Below are 26,971 nucleotides of genomic sequence, written 5' to 3' on the forward strand. Positions count from 1 at the left end.
AAAGTAGAGAGTTAGATGAAGCCTTTATGTTTTTCTTTTGTATGCCATACTGGGCTCGAACTTAGGCTCTGAGTGCTATCCTTGAGCTTTTTACTCAAGACTTAAGTACTCTGTTACTTGAGCCACAGCTCTTCTTCAGCTTATGGGTTGTTTTTTGGTGCTGTTTTGTTTTGTTTTTTAATGGTTAATTGGAGCTAAGAGTCTCATGCACTTTACTGCTCAGTCTAGCTTTGAACTTTAGTCCTCAGATCTCAGACTCCTGAGTAGTTAGGATAAGCTAGCATGAGCCACAAGTACCCAGAGCACACCTTTTTTTTTTTTTAAATTAAAGAAGCTTGTGTTCACTCCTTTGCTGTATTCAGAGCAGAAGAATTATATTGATTCTATATATTTGAGTTGAAAGTAAGCCCAGAGTAATAACCACGTTTTTTTCTGAGATTAAATTTCCCAAGTATTTACTGAGTATGTGTTATATGCCAGAACTGTTTGGTTCTTTCATTGGGCAGTTTGCTAATGTGGAAGTCCTAGTTTCCCATTTTGGGCACAGTGGCTTTATGATTCAATTGTAAACTATCAAAGCATATGGAATTTTTTGTGTTTAATCACTTTTTTAATTTGATAGTAATATTCTCAATGAAGAAGTAAGTTTTGGGCTGGGAATATGATATGGCCTAGTGGTTCTTGCTCCATATGCATGAAGCCCTGGGTTCGATTCCCTAGCACCACATATATAGAAAACGGCCAGAAGTGGCGCTGTGGCTCAAGTGGCAGAGTGCTAGCCTTGAGCAAAAAGAAGCCAGGGACAGTGCTCAGGCCCCAGGACTGGCAAAAAAAAAGTCTCACTAACTTTTTTCTGGCTGGCAGGCTTTGAACTATGATCCTCAGATCTCAGCCTCTTGAGTAGGTAGGATTATAGACATGAGCCACCTGTGCTTGCTGGGCCAGATACTGTTACCAACTCTTGAGGTACAGGATATGGTCTCACTGTGCCTGATTCTCATTTGAAAAGCAAAAAGAAAATGGAGGTCAGGACACTTCTGTATTGACCAATGTGAATATTGAAATTACTTAGCATTGTGTTAGGAATACTGCTAGAGAGAGAGAAGGAAAAAAAGAAGTAATTTTTGAGTAAGATGGTCATCGAAGTTATTTTAAAGCATTATTGAAGTACTTAGAAATTCACTAAAAATCTTAGATATACTGTCACTTATTTTACCCATTTGATAATCTACCAGTCTTTAACCAAAATCTTCAGTTTGCATGCAAATAGACTTCTTTTATGTATAGCATAGAATTACACGTTTGGTTTTTCCTCATCTTTTTTCCCCCCTTAAATGTGAGTTGTCTGTCTTTTTTGGTGATTGGTTCACATTTTTTATTCAGGATAAAAGTCTAGTCAGATACGAATTTCAAGATACTACCTATTCTTTAATGGTGTTCTTTGAATAGAAGTTTTAAATTAATTATTGTGGTGCTGGGGTTCAAACTTGGTACACTTTACCGCTTAGGCTACATGTTCAGTCTGGCTTTCTACCGCTTTTTATTAGGATAGGTGAGATGGAACCTAACAGACTTTTCTGTCCAGGCTGGCCTAAAAATCACAGTCCTTCTTATTTCTTCTTCCTAAATAGGATTATAGTCATGAACCACCTGGGCTTAGGTTTTAATTTTAGTTGTAGGTTTTTAACCTAGAATTGTTGAATGAGATGTTGTATAAATAACAGTTTGGTCAGATTTATTAACAGTTTTTTTTGTTTGTTTGTTGTGGGGCTTGAACTCAGGGCCTAGGTGCTGTCCCTCAGCTTTTTTGCTTAAGGCTAGCACTCTACCACTTTGCTCCACAACCCCACTTCCAGGTTTTGAATGGTTAGTTGTAATCTTCAGATCTCAGCCTCCGAGTATCTAGGATTATAGACATGAGCCACCAGTGCCCAGCTTAACCAGGTTCTTAGACATTTTTCATGTTCTCCATTTTTTTGGAGAGTGCTCTGTAATTTCTAGAGTGGATTTTAGATTTGTTGCTCTCTTAATTGATATGTTTTGCGGTTTTGTTAGAAACTTGTTGACTTTCATTTTTATAGATAACTATTGGTTTCCAGTAATACAGTCTGTGTTACCTAAACCTATATTAACCTTTTTCATTAATGTTTTTGTAAGAAAAATTTCTTTCCGTCACTTTATCTCTTCTGTATCATCTTTGGAAAATATAGTAATGTACTTCTAACTTTATCTGACAATCTTTATTTTTAAATTGAAACATTTCTATTTCTGTTTTGTTGTTGTTTTGGTTTGGGTTTTTTGTTTTGTTTTTTTGAGGGGTGGCAGCTGGAGCTTGAACTTGGCACCTGAGTGCTATCTCTGAGCTTCTTTGCTCAAGCCTAGTGCTCTGACTTGAGCTACAGCCCCACTTCTGACTTCTTGGTGGTTAATTCTAGCTAAGAGTCTCATGGGCTTTCCTGCCCAGGCTAGCTTCAACCCAACATCCTCACATCTCATCCTTCTGAGTAGCTAGGATTACAGGTGTGAGCTACCAAGCGCCAGGCTAGTTCATTTTTATGTAATTACTGTTAGATTGGGTTTAAATTTACCATCTTATTTTTTTCCATTTGTCTTATCTGATCTCCTTATTTTCAGCTGTTGAAGCCATGCTTTAAGTTTATAAGCACATTTTACTATCCCACTTAATAAATTTGTGATTTGTGTACATTTATAGTTGATAGTCAGATTTGTGCCTTAAAAAAAAAAAAACTTTCTCGACAGTGGAAAGACCTTAGATTACTTTGGCTTCCTGCTTTGTTTCCGCTTCAATTTTCACATATTTGGTCCTGGGTGGTTTTTTGTTGGTTCTATTTTATTTTCAGAGGACGGAAGTGAGCACAATAATTTTGGATTGGATGCTAGTATTACATGCGAGAAACTATGAGGACACAGGATGATGCCTTCCTCCAAAAACAACTGAGTTAAAAGGACTGGCATGGACACATTACCATAATTAGGTTGAGCTACTATTAGGTTTTGGTAGTGCCGACTTGTTTGCAGTTTCCCTTTCCCCATGACATATATGTCTTTACCCACGAAATAGCCCTTCTGGAAATTCAGCTGAAAACCTGCAGTGTTTACCAGATTATGTTCCATATTACTGCACCTTCAGTTCTCTCTCTCTGTCTTTAAATTTTTATTGTAAAGGTGATGTACAGGGGGGTTACAGTTACATAAGTCAGGTATTGTGTACATTTCTTTTTGCACTACTGTACAAACTCCCAACTTCTTCCTCTTCAGTCCTCTTATCACGGCAAGTGTGCAGTAGTCCGTTTATGTGTTCAGGTTATTAGCCTCCCAGTGCTGCTTTCTGTTTGGTGTTTGAGTGAAGGGAGGTTCCTCATTGCACCTTCTCTTCCTCCTCCTCTCTCCTCCCTCTTTTTTTTCCCCGTCCTCCTCCTCCTCTCCTCTTTCTCTTCCTTCACTTTTTTCCCTTTTTCTTCCTCCTTCCCTTCTTCCTCATTCCTACTTCCTTCTCCCCCTCCATAACCCCAAAACTGGAAGGAAATTTGTTGCAGAAGTATGTTTCTTCTTTTTATTTCTGTCCTCTTCAGAACATTTGCCTTTACATTGCAGCTGTCTGGTTACTGGCCCTACAGGCTAGTAACCACTTTGACTTTCTGCTTAGCCTCTTGGTTTCTTCTATTTCTCCATATACAGCAAATAACCCAAGGTCAGAATGACAGCACATATTGTGCTATCTTAGGTATACTTGCTTCTTTTCCAGAAACTTGTCTTTGTTACTCTGATGCTTGCAAACAGTAGAGTATGGGACTTTGTTTTTTAGATACCACCACCATCTTTCACCAAACTATTCATCTTGCAGAGTTGAAACACTTTATTCATTAAACAGTATCTTCCCATTAGTCCTTTCCCTCAATTCTACTAACCACCATTCTGTTCTGTGTCTATGAATTTTGACTGCTGTGAGTACCTCATTAAGTGGAATCCTACAATATTTGTTCCTTTGCAACCTTCATTTCACTTTTCCAGGTCATAGCATATGTCAGATTCCTTTTCAAGTTTGAAAAAAAACTCCACTGTATCTCTCACATTTTATTCTAGTCGTTCATCAGTGGGCACTTGGATTGTTGCCATCTTTTGGCTATTGTGAATACTGCTGCTGTGAACACTGGTATACTAAGAGTAAATTGCTCAATTACATGATAGATAATTTTATTTAACTGTTGCACTTGTTCTATACCAGCTGTACCATTTTACGTTCCTGGAGCAGTGTGCAAGGGTTCTAGTTGCTCTGCACTCCTGTCAACACTTGCTGTTTACTGGCTTATTAAATAGCATATTAACAACCAACTTCTGTCAATACTATAAGCAGAAATATATGGAATGGCATTTGACATTAATGTCATTGGACAGATGAGGAAACAGACAAATATGATGGTCTGTCTTACATGTTATATGAAAAGATAGGACATTGTATGAGTCATTGCTCTTAACCATTGAATAACATTTCTCTAATACATATCTTCTTTGAAGATACTGAACTAATCTCCCTGAGCCTTTCACCTGTGGTTCTAATTAGAAGTGTTCTTTGGAAAAATTTTTTCTGCTTGTAAATTGTAAAATGTTGGAATTGAAAATTGCACTTTTATTTTGTAATGTGCTATTTGTACAGCTTTGGCACATACAAGAGCTTTATTATCTTGTGCCTTGGTAGACATCAATGGAAATTACTTTAGTAGTTTTTTCCCCCTAACAACTAGCACATTATGTTTTTCTCATTTCTTTACTGTCAAAATTATATACAGAGGGGTTACAGTTTCCTACATAAGGCAGTGAGTACATTTCTTATCCAACTTGTTACTTCCCTCATTTTCCCCCACCTCTCCCCTCCCCATTCCCCTCTCCCCCGCATGAGTTGTATAGTTGGTTTACACGATATAGTTTTGTAAGTATTGCTGTTGCATTGGTTTGTCTTTTGATCTTTTGTCTCTCAATTTTGGTATTTTGTTTCCCTTCCCTAGTTCCAGTACACGTATATACAATATTCAGGGTACTAAAATCAGTTACAGTGATATCAGGGGTAAAACCATAGGAAAAAATGCAAAAGAAAAAAGGCATAATTTCACATGGCATGTTGAAAATAACAATAATATGCCACTTGTTTCCTTAACTTGTGAGTTCATTTGGCTTAGCATCATGTGTTCATATGGACAGAGCTATTGAACTATTGTGATCTTCTACTAGGACTGTCCTAGACATGTACTAGTTATTCCCAATGAGGGAAATCATAGAGTCTATGTTTCTTTGGGTCTGGCTCCCTTCGCTTAGTATGATTTTTTTTTTTCCAAGTCCTTCCATTTACTTACAAATGGGGCAATGTCATTCTTTCTGATAGAGGCATAGAATTCCATTGTGTATATGTACTACATTTTCTTGATCTCTTCTACTGAGGGGCATCTGAGTTGGTTCTATATTTTAGCAATGACAAATTGCAGCACATTTTTATTAAAATCTTTCACAACACTAAAAAAGCTCCAGGCAGAACTTCCAAGCTTAAGTCCTGTGTAAGTCTTTACACAAGGTTTTTTGCTTTTTGGTGTCATATACTATTCTATACTGTTCTGTATCAGGTCTATTATATAATTCAGAAACTTTTCTGTACAGTTTATTTCTTTATCTTATTGGTGCCCTTTTAAAAATACAGTCAGGCACTCACACCAGAAAATATTGGGTTTTGTAAAAACTAATAGAATGAGACCTTTTCTCACTCTAATTCTGCGGTATAAATTTGGGCATTAAACTTTCTTTTTTTGTTTCCTTTTCCAACCTTCACTATGTCAAGTTTTCCCTAACCTGTGTTTATTTCATGACTTAAAAGTGAACACAGAAAGCACTTGATTACTTGTTAATAGAAAAGGTTGCTTGGTGATTAAGCTTGCTAAGGCAGACTCAAACATTCCTGATGGGCTTGCCATAGAGTTGCATCTTTATTTTGTTTTTAGCTACCAGGTTTAACTTCTCAGGGCTTAGCTGTAGTTTACACAATCAGTATATTAATATTTTTAAAAACTTTTAACTGTTCATGTTTCTCTTTTCCTACTATAAAAAATAGTGAGGACACAATTTTATGTATAGTATGGAAATAAATAATAAACCACCATTCACAATATTTCATTACATTTTTAACTTTACCTGAATAAACAGGTACCATTAGTATAAGTAACACTGGCCAGTGAAGTGCAATTGCATGATAATAATCCAAACCACATTTATATCGTGTGTATTACATTGTATTACCAAAAGTAGAAAACTATTGGACTTCAATAAACCAGACATTTTGTAAAGATTTCCTTTAAACTTTGAGATTGAAATAAAGGACCACTAAATTTTGAATAGTTGAGTGAGATCTATAGGTTAGCTTTAGAATTTGCTTCCTAAGCTTCCTATTTTAACCTTGCAAGCAAGCTTTGTCCAAAATAAAGCATTAAATAATAGCAATACTGAAAGAACGTAAAGTTATTTTGAAGAGTTATTTTTTATTATCAATATAATGCTTCGCTATTTGACTCACTTACAGAGACATTCTTTTGACTTTATATAAGTTTAACTTTCCTAAGAACTGTGTCTTTGCATAGCAGGTCTTAACATCTCTGAGCATACTTTTGCATGTGATTTGTTCATGTCAGTCATGTCAGTTAATGATTTCTATGTGTTGGTGTTTTTGAGCCAATAGTTAGAAGAAAATGACAAGTCTTTGCTAAGATGATGCCAATTGCTATATTTTCTGGAGTGCTCATCTTTTAGGAGATGCCAGAACCCCAAACCCAAAGTAAAAATTGGTCCTAGAGTTACATGAAGGTCACCTTGTTAAGGATCTCCCTTATTGTTCCAGTCCTAGGGTTTGAACTCATTGTTGGGTCACTGTCCCGGAGCTCTTTTACCCAAGGATGGGCTCTACTACTTTCTGGGTTTGGGTTGTAATTGGAGATAAGAGTCTTAGGAACTTTCTGCCCAGCCTGGCTTTGAACTGCAGTCCTCAGATCTCAGCCTCCTGAATAGCTAGTATTACAGTTGTGAGCCAACAGCACCCAGTTCTCTCTCTCTCTCTCTCTCTCTTTTTTTTGTTCATCATTTGTTGCTGGACAAATTGCTGAACAGGGAAATTGTTCTTATAGAAGTGATTTTTTTTCAAGATTAGAATAGCATTGTGAGATAGAATTATATTACATATGAAGTATTTGTAAGTTGGTTTGTCAAGCTAACATGGCAGTGAAATCAGGTTTAGAGTTCTGGTTCTACCCAGCTCTGTAAAATGTGGACGTGAGGTGGTGCCCATCATATCATTGGTTCCTTCCTTCTTGCTCCAAGATTGAGCCTGCCTAATTTGTATAGGTTCTTGCCCACTTGAAGTCTTGATATTATCTCTGTGGTGATTAAATTGACACAAATGTGCTTTGTACACTTGGCTTTAAAAAAGTATGTTTGTACTTTGGCTCTAAAATAGAGGCCACCTGCAGTAGACAAGTGGTTGATGTTGGACTCAGACAAAGCTACATTTTGGTCTAAGCCTGTGATTAAAATATTTTAATCTTGAACAAATTTTGGTATTTGGGAATGATTTCTTAATCTTGTCCATTCTGTGCATATCTGGTATTAGGTAGGTAGAGGTTATATAGAGCTGAGACCTTAAGAAGTAGAAACATGGAAAAAGTAAAAACCTAAGTGATTTCAAGGGACCATAGTTATGGCAAATAATAATGCATTATGTGAAATCAACAACATTTCAAAGGGGGTATTCCTATGCAGATCTATTATTAAAATGCTGTTGAAAGGCTGAATGCTCAGTCAGCAAATATTTCAACGTGTTACCTACCACAAGTTTATTGTAAATGTGTGCCTACAGTTCTGTTAAACATATACACATAAATATTTGAATTACTTATGCTATAGCCTATATTTTACTTGGTGGTAATTATTTATGAAACATTGTTTTTAACAGTAATTTGAAGTATTTTCTTGTTACCTTATTCAGAGTTTTTTTTATTAGTATATATTGCACAAGGGGGTTTCCTTTTGATATTTCTGTACATGCATACAATATGCCTTGATCAAATTTACTCATTCCATTACTCTTTCTTTCTCCTCCTCTAGTTTTTCTTATACATATCATTTAATGAAAGTCTCAAGTTTAAAGCAAAGAGGATTGGCTATTTTATTACAGTACCTGTTTCCCTTTTCCCATGGCTTTAAGTGTTTTATATTTGGTCTACACCTTTTGCCTGTGTTCTTATCATTCCTGGCTTCCTGTATTCTTCCTACCCCCTTCTCCACCCGTATTGTACCCAGTCGCTCTCTGCCTTTTTGCTACAAGGCCTGAGCTATCAAACATTGTAGGTAGTCAGGTTCTTATTCACCTTCTGTGACAGCTGCACTCTGCTTAGGATTGTGAACACTCACGCCAGGGACGACATAGTAAAAACAAAAGGAAATAATAGTTGTTGTTGTAAAAATGTCTTAACCTTATCTGCATGAGTTTTGATCTGAGGAAATCGTTAAAAAACTGAGAGATTATTTCTGCTCATTTTGTTTTACTGAGGACCAGGATGGATAAATGACTTATTCAAGGTCTAGTAAACAGTAGAGCCAGCCTAGAATCATATGAAAAAATCCATAATTCTACATTCTTAGCATTATTGTAGTTTCATATACAAAATATTACTGTGACTGGTATGTATGTCCACTTAAGTAAATAGCTTGGTAATTTCTATCAGGCCCAGTAATTCCACTGATAGAACTCATCAAGGAAAATGAAAACATATCATCAAAAAGATTGTACCCAAATTTTTATAGCTACATTAACTATAGTAGACAAAGAAAGAAAGAGAGATGGGGGAAGATTAGGAGGGAAAGAGAGAAAGAAACAAACCAAAATGTTCACAGCTGATGAATAGGGTAGACAAAATGTGGTTTGCACATGCAGTGGAATACTGTTTAGCACTGTAAAGAACAGAATACCAGCATTAAGCTTTATAAACTGTGCATTGTGAATGAGATCAGACACAAACGTTATGTATATGATAATTGTATAAATGTCCAGAGATATAGACAGAAAGCCATGTAATCTCAGCTATGGAGGGAATATAAATAGGATGATCTCTGTCAAGGATGGATTGACCAAAAATGGGAAAATATCTGAAAACTACTTAAAACAAAAAGGGCTGAAATATAGCTCAAATGGTTGAGTACCTTCCTAGCAAGTGTGAGGCCCTAAATTCAACTCCTCCAGTGCTACAAAAAAAAATTATATCAGTGTGAAGCAGTATTATATTAAAATACTACTAAAACACTAGATATGTCAATTGCATTACTTATACTATTTGTTCTCTAATTCTTTTTTTTTTTTTTTTTTGCCAGTCGTGGGCCTTGGACTCAGGGCCTGAGCACTGTCCCTGGCTTCTTTTTGCTCAAGGCTAGCACTCTGCCACTTGAGCCACAGCGCCGCTTCTGGCCGTTTTCTGTATATGTGGTGCTGGGGAATCGAACCTAGGGTCTCCTGTATCCGAGGCAGGCACTCTTGCCACTAGGCTATATCCCCAGCCCTGTTCTCTAATTCTTGGTAGTGTCATTTCGCCAAAATAAACAGTAAAAGCTGACCCGGTTACTTGATGATTATCTTAACCTAACCAAGCATATTTGCTTTCTTCAGAAAAAGGTTACTATCTTAGGTGTGTACTAAACTATGTGCATATGTGTGTTTTTTTCTTTTCAAAAATGGCTTTATGTCTCTTAGACTTGTTTCTAGTTGAGACATAAAGAATTTGCTACAGCTACCAAAACTTTCTTTTCTACTTGTAAAACATCTTGACTGATAACTTCTTTCACTGTTGTTAGGCTACTTTGTAGTGAAAGCTTATACTGTCCAGGTAAGTTTTGTGCTTACTGAAACTCATTTGTATTTTGTTTATGCCAGTTCTTGCTTTTTACATAAGGTGGTTTGAAAAATGAATTTCTTTGGCATTATTAAAGGCAAAGGCCTACATCTTGATTTGAATGAGGCATGAGTAATTAAAAACAGCAATGTAGAACTTATAAAAATAGAAGGACTTTACATTTAAATTACTTCACACATTTCTCTAGTTCATGCTATACCTTAATGAAACTAAAACTAGGAATGTTAAGCAGTTTGTTATGTTCATGTGCATGTAAGAAATTAGTGTTGAACTTTGATCACAGGATTCATGTTCAAAGAAAGTCTATACCTGAGAATTTGGGGATGTTAATGCAGTTGTAGATCATAGCACCCCTTTCCCAAATTGTCTTGGTATTAGAATAAACATTTGTATCTTTCAGACTGTATTGGGAGGTGGTGGGGGGTGCTCAAGCAAGTGATAATTTCCCTGTTTTACTGCCTGTCTTTAGTTAACCAATCAGATATTGCTTTTGAGCACATCAGGTAAAAAGGATTCTCCTGCTTTTCTGTGTCACAGAAATTTACTTTCAGGAATTTACAGAGTAGTTAATTTAGCAGCAGTTTAAACAACCATGACAATTCTTCCTGCATAAATCTGTTTTATACTGAAAAAAATAGAATCAAAATGGCAAGCATGAAGGGTTGAACCTGAAGGTCACAGAGGATAAGAAAGAGGTTCACCTGTGCATCATTTTCTCAGACCTGTAATCCTAGCTACTCAGGAGGCTGAGATCTGAGGATTGAGGTTCAAAGCCAACCCAGCAGAAAAGTGAGATTCTTTATCTCTGATTAACTACTCCGAGAAAGCTGGAAGTAGGGCTGGGGCTCAGAGAGATTGAGAACCATCAAAGGAGATAAACTTCGAATTTAAGACTTTGAGGATTGAACTTAATAGAGAACTTATCAGTGATGGTGATGAAAACGAACTTGTGATAATATATAGAATGTAGAAACAAAAGAGCACTGAAGGTGTTAATAAAAAAGAGGGTTTTCCTTTGGCTTGTAGATGTGTCTTACGCACGTTGCATGAAAGAGAGGATTGGAGGATTGGTGCTGTATTAAGTGAGAAGTTGCATGAAAGAGAGGATTGGAGGATTGGTGCTGTATTAAGTGAGAAGTGGACATAGAAAATTTAATTAAATGTTTGGAAGGTTGATTAGTAGCATCCTTCTGGTTACACTGTTTATAGCTCTGTTCATGTTCGTTTTGTTGCTTTACAATACAATGCAGCTTTTCAGAAAGTCCAAATATCAACTTTTTTCATTATACAGGCCTTTAAGACTAAAGTGAAAGCTTATGGGCTGTCGTTCCAATGTCTAAACAAGCACATAATTTCCTAACATAGGTTGGCAGACTGCTACAATGCTCACAAAGATCCTTGTTAAGAACAGAAAGGAATTACTAATCCTTTCTGAAAGTCAGTTTTCCCCTTATATTTTGGTACAAGTATGGATTTCAAATAATGTACTGTGCAACAGATAATTCTAGATTATCTATTTTCTGTGAAAGGTGATACCTGTAATCATATACAGCTTGCAGAATTTGAAGTGACACCTCCATGTATTTGAATTATGTAAGAAGGAATGTGTTTCTGTGGTATTTTTTAGAGGCGTTCAATGTTAACCACTGGCAGTCAGCTAAGTTCTATGGATCTCTATTTCATTCAGCTTTTAAGAATGTGGTCTTCAAGTGAAGTATTTTAAAAAGGACCTTTGGAGTATAATTAGCTTTAAGGCAGTAGATGTTGGCACCCGGTGGCTCACACCTTTAATCCTAGCTATTCAGGAGGCTAAGATCTGAAGATCACCGTTCAAAGCCAGCAGGGGCAGGGGAAAAGTCCGTGAGACTCATCAATCTCCAACTAACCACCAGAAAACCAGAAGTGGTGCTGTGCCTCAAGATCTCAGGGACAGCACCCAGGCCCAGAGTTCAAGCCCCACAACCAACCAACGCCCCCCTCCCCCCCCCCCCAAAAAAAGAGGGTAGATGTAATTTTAACTTGGGAGGTACTATAAAATTCCACAGTGCTTAAGTTAATTTGAACTATTTTTCACGAGAAAAGACTGTTTTTGAAATACTGCTTTTTTATTGCTGGAGGTACTATTGATTTTTATGTTTAAGGAATATACGCAAGTTTATATTGATTTGTTTTAACTGCAGGACCGTGTATATGTACAACAAAATAATGTGGAGAATGTCTACAATTTGGGATTAATTATTTTTCGAGATCAAGTTGTGCGTTATGGGTGTATTAGAGACCATCTTCGACAAACTCTATTGGATATGATTGCTAGAGAACGAAAAGGAGAAGTCGTAGACAGGTATAGCACTTCCTGGTGTTCTTTCCTTGTCAATGGCAATTTCTTTAAAATAGATTCACTGTCATAGATTTGTTAAAATAAAAAGAAGCTTGAATGTTCAGCACTAGTAAAAAATCTTCACAACATCCTATCACCATTGACATGGTTACTTAGAATTTAAGCACTTCATCTTTTATTTAACATACTTGTTGAAACATAATAGCCACATTGACATTTTGTTTCTTTTTGTTTTGCTAGGTAGTAACATTTTCATTTCTTAGTGACTTCTGTGTGTGTGTGTGTGTGTGTGTGTGTTATTTTGGGAGGAGGAGGGGGTCTTGTTACTTTGCTTAGGTTGATCTGGAACTTCTGAGCAAGTGATCCAGGATCCTACCTTAGCCTCCCAGTTATCTAGAATAAAAAATAAGCATGTACTGTGATGCCCAACTGGCTTTTGTCTGAAGCATTCTATTTTTCAACAAAAATTTTGAGTGTAGTCTAAAATGACTAAGAACTGCTATTCTCAGTAGTTACATTTGGTGCCTTTTCCTGATAGGATTGCAGTGCAACTTTTCGCAATACTGCTTATGAAGAGGCTTGAAACATGAGTTCCTTATTGAGTTCTCTGTTTTCAGAGCAACATTTAGCTGGAAACTTAAACTTGTTGCTAGATTTTAGCATTGGTGCTTGATTACGATTCCCAAAAAGCCATTTAGTGCAAAAACTTAGATTGCCCAGTAGTAGTAGCTGGCAGTACAGCCTGACTTATCTGTCTACCTTCTTCCTTTTTCCTGCCTTATAAACAGCCCCTCTGTGTTTTGTTTTGTTTTGTTTTGTTTTTACACTTTTAAAATTGTTATTGTAAAGATGATGTGTAGAGGGGTTATAGTTATGTAAGTCAGGTAAATAGTACATTTCTTTTGGACAATGCCACTCCTTCCCTTGCTCTCTTCCAGTTTTTTCCTCCCCTTTCTACCTATACACAAGTTATATAGTTCCTTTTCAACATAGTGTCTACTGAATGCCACTGCTCTCTGTGTTGTTTAAAATTAGTGGAGTTTAAAATTAGTGGAGAGCGGGGCACCAGTGGCTCATGCCTGTAGTGCTAGCTTACTCAGGAGGCTGAGATCTGAAGATTGTGGTTTGAAGCCAGCCTGGGCAGGAAAGTATGAGATGCTTTTATCTCCAATGAAACACTAAAAGCTGGAGCTCAAGTGGTAGAGTACTAGCCTTGAGCAAAAAGCTGAGGGACAGTACCAGACCCTGAGTTCAAGACCCAGGATTGGCATCAAAAACAAGTAAAATTAATGGAAATACTTAAACATCTTAAATGTGTTTTCCTCAAAAAATTTGAGTTACAGTGGGATATGACAATTAAATAGCTATGTAGTCAAAGTCTGGTTTTCAGTTAAAATAACTTTTCAAATCCTATGTTAGACAACTGGGAGATGGGTCACTGATAAAAAAAAATTGCAGTGTTCTAAAGGCATTTGATTGAGTCTACTTTCGCATTTTTAAATCTTCTTTCGAATCTTCAATATAATTTCATTATCATGTGATTAACTTCTTTTAACAGGGGCGCAATAAGAAATGCTTGCCAGATGTTAATGATTTTAGGTCTTGAAGGAAGATCAGTCTATGAAGAAGATTTTGAGGCTCCTTTTTTGGAAATGTCTGCAGAATTTTTCCAGGTAATTAATGAAGATGTAACTAAATTGAATGTAGTTGTGATTTCAGCCTTTTGACTGAAACCCATTGGAGTAGATTGTACAATGCTTTGTAAGCATTCTGTTCCACATTCTCACATTCAAGTAAATGAAGTTGTTGGTAACAAATTGAAAATTTTTTACTTAACCTGTGTTGTTTTAAAATTATATGTTTCAAAGTACACAGACTTGGCTGGGAATGTGGCTCAGTGGTAGAGTGCTTGTCTAGCATGCATGAAGCCCCAGGTTCAATTCCTCAGTACTGCATAAACGGAAAAATCCAGAAGTGGCATTGTGGCTTAAGTGGCAGAGTGCTAGCCTTGAGTGAAAGAAGCTCGGGGGCAGTGCCCAGGCCCTGAATTCAACCCCCCCAAAAATTATATATACTTAACAATAGTTTTAATGCCTTATGAATCTCAAATTACATAACACAGGCACATCACTAATGAGGTATAGTTGTGTGTGTTTTAGTAGCACCAGTTCTTACAAAATGAACAGATATGTACAATTTGATAGTGTATATTTGCCTGAATGATGGTTATGAAATTACAGATCAATCCAAAATCAGATAAATTACTACTAAGTTTATATAACTCCAGTACAGCTAACTTCTAAAATTGAGGCTACACTAAAACCAGTTTGTAATGAAGTAATGTAATTAACAGTAATTGAGTACTAAATATAAAGTACTGATAACCAAGTTGCATCTTGAAAGCTGAGTTTTTCACAATTTTGTAGTGTTACTCTGATAGATGTGTAAGGATACTTAAAGTTTTCAATATACTTTAAAAAATGAATATAAAACTATTCACTTAATAATAATCAATAGATCATTCATAAAAGCCATTAGGTAAATGCCAAAGTGGAATTCAGGTGTCAGATTACCCATAAAGGAGCAAAAGGAAAAACGTGCTGCTTCATTCCAAATCATTCAGTAGTCCACTGCGAAGAATTTTGTGGGCACACGTGTGTGCCTGGACTATGCTTTATAATATAGGAAAGTTTATTTTTTTGCAATGTCACCTAGTTTATAGATACTTTGGAAATTTCATAGTTCTAATACCACCACAATAAGCTGCAGTGGCAGATGCATGCGTGCATTTGTGTGATCACTTACACTGTTTATAGTAATTAATGGAGTTGTATGTAAGAGTTTTGTTTATTCTTAATGCTTAGAAATTTGGTTATTTAAAAAAATTTATGGCTATTTAAAAAATTAAAACTACCTGCTAAGAAAGTTGAAAATGTTTATATCAGTATGTCCTATTCTTAATAGTCACTGATACTAGTATGAAATAGGATAAAATAAGTTGGAATAATCTAGTGAGATTTCTGTAAGGCTGGTGTTACAGACAAGATTAGTACTAACGTAAAAGCTCTTTTTCTCAAAACTTGAAATGTATCCTCCTTTGAGTGTGAGTCTACGATGGGAGTAGGACTTGGTAACTAGCAGTGTGCCAGGAAAGCTTTTACCAAACAGTAATCCTTCTTATTATAATTTTACCATAGAACATAAAAGAATTTCCCATGTACACTTGGGGTCAGATATTTCTATTTGAAGTATTGTAGCCGTTTTAAAAAACTGCTTACAGCTTGCCTCATATACATGAAGCCCTAGGTTCAATTCCTCAGCACCACATATATAGAAAAGGCCAGGAGGGGCCCTGTGGCTCAAGTGGCAAAGTGCTAGCCTTGAGCAAAAAGAAGCCAGGGACAGTGCTCAGGCCCTGAGTCCCAAGCCCCAGCACTGGCAAGAATACAAAACAAAAGCACTGCTCACAGAATTTTTAGTCTTAGGTAAATAAATGCTTAAGAACTATAATACAGACTATGTATGAATTTGTTTAATGAGAAATTGTACAACATGAAAATAAGTCTTATGCTTATTATACTAATGATTTGTGGTAAACAGTATAGAAATTCCACAAAACAGATACATTATCCTTGTTTTAATGCCATGCTTTTTAATTGCAGATGGAAAGCCAGAAATTTTTAGCAGAAAACAGTGCTTCAGTATATATAAAGAAAGTAGAAGCTAGAATTAATGAAGAAATAGAACGGGTAATGCACTGCCTTGACAAATCAACTGAAGAGCCCATTGTAAAGGTTGTGGAGAGGGAGCTCATTTCTAAGCACATGAAGACTATAGTAGAAATGGAGAACTCTGGTCTAGTACATATGTTGAAAAATGGGAAGACAGAAGGCAAGTGTTCCCTTGAAAAATAAATACATTTCTACCAGTAATTTTTTAATTCTCTTAGAAGGAAAGTAGATTTATAAATGCCAGTTTTCTACAGGTTGTGACATATTACTGATTATGTTGATAGGATTTAATGGTAAAATTTTATACCCCTTATAAATGAAGATTTCACACTGGAGCTTTTCCCCCTCCATTCATTTGAAGTTCTCTCATATTTTCATGATGGAGGAGATAATGAGATTAAATATTATTTAGGCCAGTGAGCTCCTCATGAATTCCTATACTTTTTCTTGTCACTAGGTTTTGATGCCCTTCGTTCCCACATATACTCATACAGGTTTTTGTTTTTGTTGTTGTTCTTTTAAAAAATCTTAAACTTTCACTTTTAAATGCTTATAAGTTTTTTAGGGGATTTGGTCTGGTAAGGATGCTGAAAAGGCAGAAATACTGGTGGCTCTAATTTGTTTTCTTTCTGATTACAGACCTTGCTTGCATGTACAAGTTATTTAGTCGTGTGCCAAATGGTTTGAAGACAATGTGTGAATGTATGAGTTCCTATTTGAGGGAGCAAGGTAAAGCCCTTGTTTCTGAAGAAGGAGAAGGAAAAAATCCTGTTGACTATATCCAGGTAAATAAGCAAAGATTCTTTTTTTTTTTTCATTATTGTCAAAATTATGTACAGAGGGGTTACAATTTCCTACATAAGGCAGTGAGTACATTTCTTATCCAACTTGTTACCTCCTCCCTCATTTCCCCTCCCCTCCCCGTTCCCCTCTCCCCCCATGAGTTGTGCAGTTGGTTTACACAATATAGTTTTGTAAGATTTGCTGTAGCATAGGTTTGTCTTTTTATCTTTTGTCTCTAGATTTTGGTATTCCCTTTCCCTTCCCTAGTTCTAATACACATATATACAATATCCAGGGTACTAAAATCAGTTACAGTGATATCAGGGGTAAAACCATGAGGAAGAAATACAAAAGAAAAAAGGCATAATTTCACATGGCATGTTGAAAATAACAATGTCCTAGCAGAAGATCACAGTGGCTCAATAGCTATGTCCATATGAACACATAAGATAATGCTAAGCAAAATGAACTCCAAAGATTCTAAGTTTATGATAAAAGTCATTTTGACAAGTACTTTGGCTAAGCCGTATATTTATTATACACTTAATGTTTTATTGTCCGATTGGCAAACTAGTACATGTTAATACCTCAGAATTTTTTTTGTCAAGGTGTGTATTTATATCAGGGTGTCATATGCAGCTTTTTGTTGCTGACTTTATCAAGACCTTTTAAGAATAATGTCAATGGGGCTGGGATGTAGCTCAATGGCAAAGCGCTTGCCTAGCAAGTACAACGTCCTGGGTTCGATCCCCAGTACCAAAAAAGAAAAGAAAAGACTGTCAATGAAAGCCAATGTATTTTATATGTGCTTTATTGTTTATATAACTTTGCTTTATTGTTTATATTGAGTTTATTATTATTGAGTGTTTGAAAAAAGCAAAATAGCATTTTAGCCAAATATGTTTTATCCCCAAACACTTTATTTTTTAAATACTCCTGTGAATAATTTTTGCCCTATGTTATTCGTATATTAATGCATTTCTTTTAATGCATTTATTTTAACTTAATTTTCTGTGTGGTTTACCCATTTGGTCAAGATAGAAGAATTGAGAATCTGGGAAGTTTTCTTTTGTTGTACTTTCCATACAGCGTGCTACCTGGAAGATGGACTGTACCTCTTATCACTGATATTTTGAATGTAGGCTTAGATATAGTTGGATACCAATAAAATAGACCTTATATATAATTCTGAACTCACATTTATTACCAAGGGAATTAAGGTAAAACACACAATCAAAAGTATATTTATTATTTATGGAAATGTTTACAATACATTGTAAATTTCTTTGTTTCTATTTACAAGGGTTTATTGGATCTGAAGAGTAGATTTGATCGCTTCCTCCAGGAATCGTTCAATAATGACCGGCTCTTTAAACAGACTATTGCTGGTGACTTTGAGTATTTTCTCAACCTCAACTCCAGGTCTCCTGAATACCTCTCATTATTTATTGATGATAAGCTGAAAAAGGGAGTCAAAGGGGTAAGTACAAGTGCATTCAAACATGTATTTATAGATTACAGGAAAATAGATGTTATTTGTTGATAAGTTAGGAAATTTAAAAATGAGGGAATTTTATAAATAGAAAAGGTAAGCTGTGAGGTGTTGAACAGTGTATTGGACAGTCATGATAGTGTATATAATTTGCATACAAATGAACTGAACAGCCGTAGCGTAAAACAGATGTATTTTTTGGCTATGAGTTAGATGTACCATATGACAATAATCTGAAAAACTCTCCAGTAGTATAGGAAACATCCGGTTCGTAAAGGTTATATATAAAAAATAATTGAATTCTGGGAATTTGTGAGCCCAGTTAAAAGAATAGCTCACTGAAAATGGTTTGAAATTATGTATTAAAGTTTAGTTTCAAACCCTTACAATATCTTTGGGATCTTGAGCTTATTTGGAAGCACAGAAAATCAGTTTAAGCATATTTTGATCTTAGGAGTGTGGCTCTTTTGGCTTCATCTTGGAATTTGAGATAAAGGGGAATACATCAAATATTTACCAATTACACAAGCAGCAGCTATAAGAAAGTTAAGATTACTGAGGATATATAAAAATCACATCCATTTACTCTTCCTTTTTTATTTTTGTATTTGTACTGGGGCTTGAACTCATGGTCTTATGCTCTTGCCTGACCTTTCTGATCAAGGCTGGCACTCTTACTTGAGCCATACTTCCACCCTTTTAGCAGGTTAGTTGGAGAAAAGAGTCTCATGGATTTGTCTGTCTGGGCTAGCTTTGAATCTGAGCCTCAGAACTGAGCCTCTGAGTAGCTAGGATTACAGGTGTGAGCTACTGGCTCCTACCAGTCTTGCCCCTCCACCCCCTTTAAAAATTTAAATAAGCTTAATATAATCAGTCATGGTCTCATAAGGGCAAGGAGTCTATTGTTTGTATTTTTACCCTTCTGTTTGAAAAATCTAGGTAAGTTTAAAGGAAAGTATCTTTTGACTACATAAACTTATGCCTACATGTTATACAAGTTTCTAAATACTTTTTGTGACTAAAATCTCATGCTCTTTCACCATACAGCTGTGTGGAAGGCATGTTTTAAAAGCAGATCCCTTCTTCTCTTACCAGACACGATTGTTTGTAGATGAGAAGGGGTGCTGCTTTCCAATAACCATCACTGTATTATTATTAAGTCATCTTTTAATGAATTTTGCAGCTAACAGAACAAGAAGTAGAAACTATATTGGATAAGGCAATGGTCCTTTTTAGGTTTATGCAAGAAAAAGATGTATTTGAACGTTATTATAAACAACACCTGGCAAGGAGACTGCTCACAAATAAGAGTGTTTCTGATGACTCTGAGAAGAATATGATATCTAAATTAAAGGTAAAGTATATCTTTAAGAGAGAATGGATGGTATTTAATTAATGTCATTACATTATGTAGCACTAGGACTGGAAATTATTGGCTTGATTTTTTTTTAACTTAAAAATACATGTATTACCTATACAAAGAAGTTCCTTGTGATACTTTCATCTAAATGGTTTGAAATGCTTGCTTGTTTCTGAACCTATTAAATGTAGATTTGTGTTTGAACAAGACATATGCTATGCTTATTTGTTAAAGTTGTGGGATATTCAGAGTTCTTTGGAGTTTGTATTGGTGTGGTGGGATATATCCACAGAGGTCTAGAAGAGGATTAATAGAATTACAATAGTTGTGTTTCTTTAAGAATGATCCGTGAGCTGCTTTAAAAAAATTCTTTATTAAAAAAAATACCTTTTTATTGTAATGGTGATGTATGGAGGGGTTGCAGTTATGTAAGTCAGGTAATGAATACATTTCTTTTTGAACAGTGTCACCTCTTCCCTTGTTTTCTCCCGTTTTTTTTCTTCCTGACCCTCCTTCCCCAGAAGTTGTATAGGTCATTTTCAACATAGTGTCTAGTGAGTGTATCACTGCTACATTTGTTCTCCCTTTGTCCCACCATTTCCGTGTTCCTCCGTACCCTCTCCCAAACTGATCAGTGGCAAAGGAGATAAAACACCAAAAAGCCTCTTGTTTCCATTTCTTGGAGTTCCTTTCTATAAACATCATTTTGTAGGATCATTTGCACATAGCTATAGAGCCTTTGTGATCCTCTCCTAAGAATATCCTCGTTGGGTCTCACCAGCCATGGTGGTGCACACCAGTAAATAACGAGGAGGATGAGGCAGAGAGAGAGGATCCTGAGCATGAGACCACTCTGAGCTACACTATGAGCAACTTTTGCTCTAATCACCTGAGGAGCTTATGAAAAAAGCAGTTTTTGGCCTTGCTTTCCATGACGCTTTTTGGAATCTGAACACTCATGGGAATTTGAACTTGAAAATTAAATCATTGGGTTAGTAAATATTATAAAGTTTAGTAAACGTGCATATCACAACTAGAGGGAAGGTTTGGCAATAGGTGGAAAATTTTGTTTCAAGAGTTTGTAGAGAAAAATCCATTCATTTGTGTATATCTGTGTTTTTCCTCCAGACTGAATGTGGATGTCAGTTCACATCAAAACTGGAAGGAATGTTTAGGGATATGAGCATCTCAAACACAACTATGGATGAATTCAGGCAACATCTACAGGCAACTGGGGTAAGGCTATTTATTTAAAGTCCTTTGTAATGGAAATTTTCATTCATAATAAGACGACTGGTCTGCTGGAATCATTTATTTAAATGCATTACAGTGTCTATTGTCTGCGAGTGCTTAAAACTATTTTTCCCATCTGTCTTCTCTTTCTCTATTAGAATAAAATTTTAAATTCTCCTAATTCTCCTAAAATTTAAGCTTGTTTTTCTCATTTGAAGCACTGTATTGAAAATTTAATGAATTTACTTTTTTGTAACCAAAGCTTCCTAGAGTTGTTTCTTACATTTTCCTGGGGTTGAATTCTTTTGGGATTGTTACCTAAGCTTTTTTATTTCAGTATTTTCATTCTTATTGTAAATTTAACATAAACTCCTCATATCCTAAAGAAAGGGGGGAAATAAACTATAAAAGTGCAGCTTTTGTGTGTTATCAATGTGTTTTGTGTTGTGACTCCTAGAAGATGCTGAGCTAGAAGTTTTATAGCTTTGGAGTTGATAGGGGAGTTGTGTTACTTCTTGTGGCATTTTTCAACTTTTATTTTCAATTAGGGAATTTAATAGCCATTTAAAGTTTTCTTTATAAGTGACCACATTAGGACTTGGTAGTTAAGAAACTTTCAGAATCATTAACAGACTTGGAGGCCTTTCTTTTGATATTTAAATAAGAGGCCTTCATTTCTACTGCTATCACAGTCCCATCACATGAAATAGGAGAAAATAACTCTATAGTCTGGGCATGTAAGTGTAGATAGAAGCATTGAGTCCTTTCTAAATAACTATAATTTGCCTCACAAATGGTTTAATAGTGTAAAAGAACCCATAGCAGAGGAGTCTAAGAAGTAGAAATGTGTGTTAATAGGAACTTAGTGATTGTATTATCCCAGATTATTTCTTCTTTATTGTTTTTGGGATTTTAACCTGTATAAACTGATAAATGCTTGTATTTTCATACTTCTATTTGCTATTATATTTCTTACACACAGAGAGAGAGAGAGAGAGCTAGAGAGCCAGAGAGAGAGCTCACCTTAGAAGGATGAATTTTCTGTGGAAAATTTGTTAGGATAGATCCAGTGCTCCATTGTTTTTGGAATTGTCTACATAAACATATCTGATAGTTGAGACTTCTAATAAGAGAGTGACATGTTTTTCTAAGTTTGTGTTGAAATTATTTTATAATAAAAGAATAATGTTTTATTTACATAAGTTTTATTTATAATGTGCTTTAAGGAATTTTTTTAAAGAGGGCAGAAAAACCTCCATGCCATCTTGTTGCATATTTTTATATCAGCAAGCCATAAAATACATGGGCAGACATTACTGGTACTTTTAACTCTGTACTTGTTATGTTTCAATATAAGCTTAGTGGGATTGCTAAGAGGAAAAAAAAAACTAACCAGTGCAAGAATCATAATTCTCCCCATTTCATAATTCATCAAGTGTTTGGCAGCTGAGCATTCTTATAGTTTACCTCAGATGTAACAGTAAATGGGACAAAAGCCCTCATATTCTAACCAAGACATAAGTAAGTGAATAGTTGGAGAATGAAACACCTGGCCTAAAGACATTTTGAGAAAAGTATCTTAAAGGAGATTAAGGAACAAGATGTATACATAGAAGAAATTAGAGACTTTATGTTTTCATCTTTGAAATTATGGATAGGGCATATATATTGATAAGGAGTATATGGATTGTTCAAATAGTAACATACACATGCCAGTTTGCAAATTACAAACAGTTCACCACCTTGGCTGGTGATAATAAAAGAGTCTCTGTATGATGCTCTCTTTTCAGCACCACCTAAAATTTTTAGTTTCAATTTCTATAAAGTAGACTAATCATTTAGTAGATAATTGGTGAAGAAATGTGAATGAGGAGTGCTTAGAAGTCATAAGGGTTATCCATAGGTTATTTTGAAATACTTAAAATTTTGAAAAGCACAAAATACCTGATGATGATGTTTCCAGCATATGCTATAGAAATATTGGAATATAATAACAATAACAATATAGAGCACCTGCTATCAATGCATCTGTGTTAGGTTGTTAGAATGTGAGCGTATTGACTGTTAAAACATGAATTTTTCATCACTGTAGTTAAAATCTGGGTGTTAGGAATATGTTACTTGTTTGGTGTAGTATGAAAATCTAAAGCAAAAGATATTATACATTTTGCAGTTTATCTGTTTTTTTTTTTTTTTTTTTTGCTAGTCCTGGGACTTGAACTCAGAGCCTGGGCACTGTCCCTGAGCTTCTTTTGCTCAAGGCTAGCACTCTACCACTCCAGCCACAGCACCACTTCCAGCTTTTTCTGTATTGGTGGTACTGAGGAATCTAACCCAGGGTTTCATGCATGATTCTAGACAAGCACTCCACCACTAAGCCATGTTCCCATTCCCTAAAACCTTTTTTTTTTTTTTTTTTTTTTGGCCAGTTCTGGGCCTTGGACTCAGGGCCTGAGCACTGTCCCTGGCTTCTTTTTGCTCAAGGCTAGCACTCTACCACTTGAGCCACAGTGCCACTTCTGGCAATTTTCTGTATATGTGGTGCTGGGGAATCGAACCCAGGGCCTCATGTATATGAGGCAAGCACTCTTGCCACTAGGCCATATCCCCAACTCCCCTAAAACTTTTTTTAATACAAAACTTTGTATTTTTGAACAGTCCCAGTAAGACACATGCTAGGAATTATCTTTTGTTCAATATTTTCAAGTTAGCAGTTTATGCAGCAATTGTTTCTCTGCTGGGATTGTTTAGGAAGTTGTAGAGCAGTCCAACTCCCAAAATTTGTTTTACTTACTACACATTGGACATGGAGATAATTACTTTGGTACAAATGCTTTAAGAATTCAAACACAAGCATGGAATGGAAAACAAGCAAGCCCTAGTTAATGTTAGAGGACTGTCTCTTTCTGTTTTGCATAGGTTTCTTTAGGTGGTGTTGACCTTACAGTACGGGTTCTCACAACAGGATACTGGCCCACTCAATCAGCCACACCAAAGTGCAACATCCCACCAGCACCAAGACATGCTTTTGAGATATTTAGAAGGTAAGCAAGTGAGACTTGGTATAAATAACTATTGGGTTACTATGGAGAAAGTTTTAAAACCTAGCTAAATGGTGTGATCTCCCTTTGCCCCTCAATTTCCTCTCTGGAAGACCTGGGAATGAACTTAATGCCTGTGTTTCGTATCGACTGAATGTGTTTGTGAAGGATTGCTATATTGTAGTGTGTATGTCAGGTATGTGAATTGCATGATTCTCTAAACCTGTTTTGATCCACTGAAGGTTCTACTTAGCCAAACACAGTGGTCGACAGCTCACACTCCAGCATCATATGGGTTCCGCCGATCTCAATGCCACCTTTTATGGTCCAGTTAAAAAGGTAAATATTAATAGTTTGAACATACTGGGTGAATTAAAATTAATCTATATAACTGATCTGAGATTTTTATCACTCTGAGTAAACTTACTCCAAAGAACTTGGTCTCATTGAGTATGTTTGAATTTGTTCAAAAAAGAATTTGTTTTTCTCTTTCAAATAATGATGTACTAAGACAGTAACTTTATTGATGAGGTAAAACTCAAGATCATGTTGCATAAAATGATAGGTAGAATTGATTTGAGAACATAAAAGGCCATGAATCCTTTTTCAAAAAAAGTACTTAGTGGGGCTGGGAATGTGGCTTAGTGGTAGAGTGCTTGCCTTGCATCCATGAAGCCCTGGGTTCGATTCCTCAGCACCACATAAGCAGAAAAGGCCAGAAGTGGGCACTGTGGCTCAAGAGGTGTATAGTGCTAGCCTTAAGCAAAAAGAAGCCAGGGGCAGTGCTCAGGCCCTGAGTTCAAGCCCCAGGACTGGCATAAAAATAAATAAATAAACAAACAAATAAATGTACTTATTTGTTTTTAATGAATCAAAACCAGGAGAATGATACTTGAGATTTGTTAGGCTTGTAGTTATTAGTGGAATCAAATAATTATAAGGCACATTGATGGCTTGTTCCCTGTTTTTTTACTTTCCAGTCCTGGGGCTTGAACTCTGAGCCTGGGCACTGTCCCCGAGCTTTTTTTGCTCAGTACTCTACCACTTGAGCCACAGTGTCACTTCTAGCTTTTTCCTGAGTAGTTTATTGGGGGTAAGAGTCTCAAGCAAGGACTTTCCTACCCAAGCTATGTGGTGTGATTCATACTAATTGTTTCCCATAAAAGTAAAAGTTAATAAAAAGCCTCTAGGAAACCATTTTTTAAATTTAACCTAGTTGTTACAATAGGCATCCAATAGTTTTATTCTAGGTTTTAAGTTTAGAATCCTAATACGTACACCTATATTACTGTAAGAACAAAGTACTTTTTAGTATTGTTGGAAGTATGTAAGTATTATAATTTTTTTATACTTGAAATAAGCAAAGTCTTTTACAGTTTACTCAGTAGAAAGTTTTTTTGACATACTTAACTGGGAATGGGAAGCCCAAAAACAGAGACTAAAGACCTGGGGTTGTTCTAAATAGCATTTTGACAGTTTCTTTAGAAGAAGTAGATTTTTCAAACATGCTCTTGTTAATTATTGAGGACATAAGGCTCCACTTTAAACCTCTTAAGTCATAAAGCAGAAACAGTTTTGAGAAGGGCATTTTTGGTTTCTTAGTGCTACTATTGGAAAAGAAACAAGATTGTTAGTGGTGTTTTGTCAGTGCATTGTGATTATTGTCCCACTGTGTACTGTTAAAATAATTTGAGCTTTAAATGTAAAGGAATTGGAATTGTTGGAAATGTTGACAATGGGGAAAAATGAGAAAGTCCTAAGGAAAGAATGTGTATGCAGATGATAATAGATTCCTTTTTATATAAGAATGAGTGAAGTAGTTTTATTTCAGGAAGTAGTAGGAGGAAGATTATAGGACTTATTTCTGAAACACTGCTCTAGTTACCCTGAGATAATTGTATTTTGTTTCTTTTTTTTTTTTTAAATGAAATAGGAAGATGGATCTGAAGTTGGTGTTGGAGGTGCACAAGTTACTGGATCTAATACACGGAAGCACATATTGCAAGTCTCCACTTTCCAGATGACCATACTTATGCTCTTTAATAATAGAGAAAAATACACATTTGAGGTAAGGATTTTGATTATGTCTATTATTAGGTCTTACCTAGAGAATAGCTTTTGTTTTTATGCACAAATCATGTGGTTGGGAGTACCACAAATATTGATTAAACAAGTGTTGAGTACCTTACTCAAACATTATTTATTAGGACTATTCAAACTTTAATTTTTATCTTCAGTAGCTACTTTTTATAGATAGGTTTTAAGGTTCCGTTTCAATTAACTATTTAAGCAACTTGAAAAGAAATTAAATACTATACCTGAGAAAAAATATTTCTGGAATACTGGTCTTCAGTTATGCTAAAAGTACCGAAATACATGGATCAAAATAAAATTGGATGCATCTCATTCTCCTCTTGTATCATAACAAAAACTAGGGAATTCCCCTTAGATTAATCTTGTCCCTAACATGGGAAATCTGAAGAAATCAATGGAAAGGATCTCATCGTATGATTCTTTCATACTTACTACTAGTATGTAAATGGGTATGTTCATGCATAAGCATTAACATACTAAAATGTGCCAGATAGAGATGAATGGAAAAATTCCAGAAGGTTACATTTTAAATTGCTGTAGTTAGCTCTGCTTAGTGATTATAATTTTAAAATATCACTTAAAATATTTTTGTGTTTTGAATATAAATACATAAATCACTGTGTCATGTGCACAATATAATTACTACATTTTAATTTCAATAATAACACTTAATTTTTTAGATTAACTTCTATTTGTAATGTTTAATGTAGTAGTAAAGTGAGGCCCAGTTGCATCACATTTGTAATCCTAAATATTACAGGGTCTGAGATCTGAGGATCACAGTTCAAAGCCAGTCAGGCAGAAACGTTCACAAGACTCTTCAGTTAACCAGCAAAAAGGCCAAATTGAAGTATGGGTCAGTGGTAGAGTGCCACGTGTGAGTGAAAAAGCCAGGCAAGTGGGCACAAGACCCTGATTTCAAGCCTCCATATTGGTATTCAAAATA

At 35.7% G+C, this 26,971-nt stretch overlaps 1 protein-coding gene and 1 long non-coding RNA gene across 4 annotated transcripts in view; one reads left to right on the top strand and one right to left on the bottom strand.

The window, feature by feature from the left end:
• The window catches only part of Cul3 (cullin 3), an 80,032-nt gene that overhangs the window by 43,238 nt on the left and 9,823 nt on the right, over positions 1 to 26,971 (top strand). For all 3 annotated transcript variants that reach the window (XM_048344654.1, XM_048344655.1, XM_048344656.1), the window contains 10 exons: positions 12,134 to 12,294; positions 13,850 to 13,964; positions 15,954 to 16,182; positions 16,662 to 16,807; positions 18,109 to 18,285; positions 19,481 to 19,651; positions 20,786 to 20,893; positions 23,810 to 23,934; positions 24,174 to 24,270; positions 25,865 to 25,999. In XM_048344654.1, coding sequence (XP_048200611.1) covers positions 12,134 to 12,294; positions 13,850 to 13,964; positions 15,954 to 16,182; positions 16,662 to 16,807; positions 18,109 to 18,285; positions 19,481 to 19,651; positions 20,786 to 20,893; positions 23,810 to 23,934; positions 24,174 to 24,270; positions 25,865 to 25,999 — 1,464 coding nt within the window. The remainder of the gene's footprint in view (positions 1 to 12,133; positions 12,295 to 13,849; positions 13,965 to 15,953; positions 16,183 to 16,661; positions 16,808 to 18,108; positions 18,286 to 19,480; positions 19,652 to 20,785; positions 20,894 to 23,809; positions 23,935 to 24,173; positions 24,271 to 25,864; positions 26,000 to 26,971) is intronic.
• On the bottom strand, positions 23,213 to 23,799 carry LOC125350249. The gene is made up of 3 exons (XR_007210707.1): positions 23,515 to 23,799; positions 23,408 to 23,409; positions 23,213 to 23,290 (listed from the first exon to the last, which is right to left on the bottom strand). It is a non-coding gene; the product is annotated as an uncharacterized LOC125350249 (long non-coding RNA).

Source organism: Perognathus longimembris, chromosome 4 (genome assembly GCF_023159225.1).
Source record: "Perognathus longimembris pacificus isolate PPM17 chromosome 4, ASM2315922v1, whole genome shotgun sequence".
NCBI classification, from domain to species: domain Eukaryota; kingdom Metazoa; phylum Chordata; class Mammalia; order Rodentia; family Heteromyidae; genus Perognathus; species Perognathus longimembris.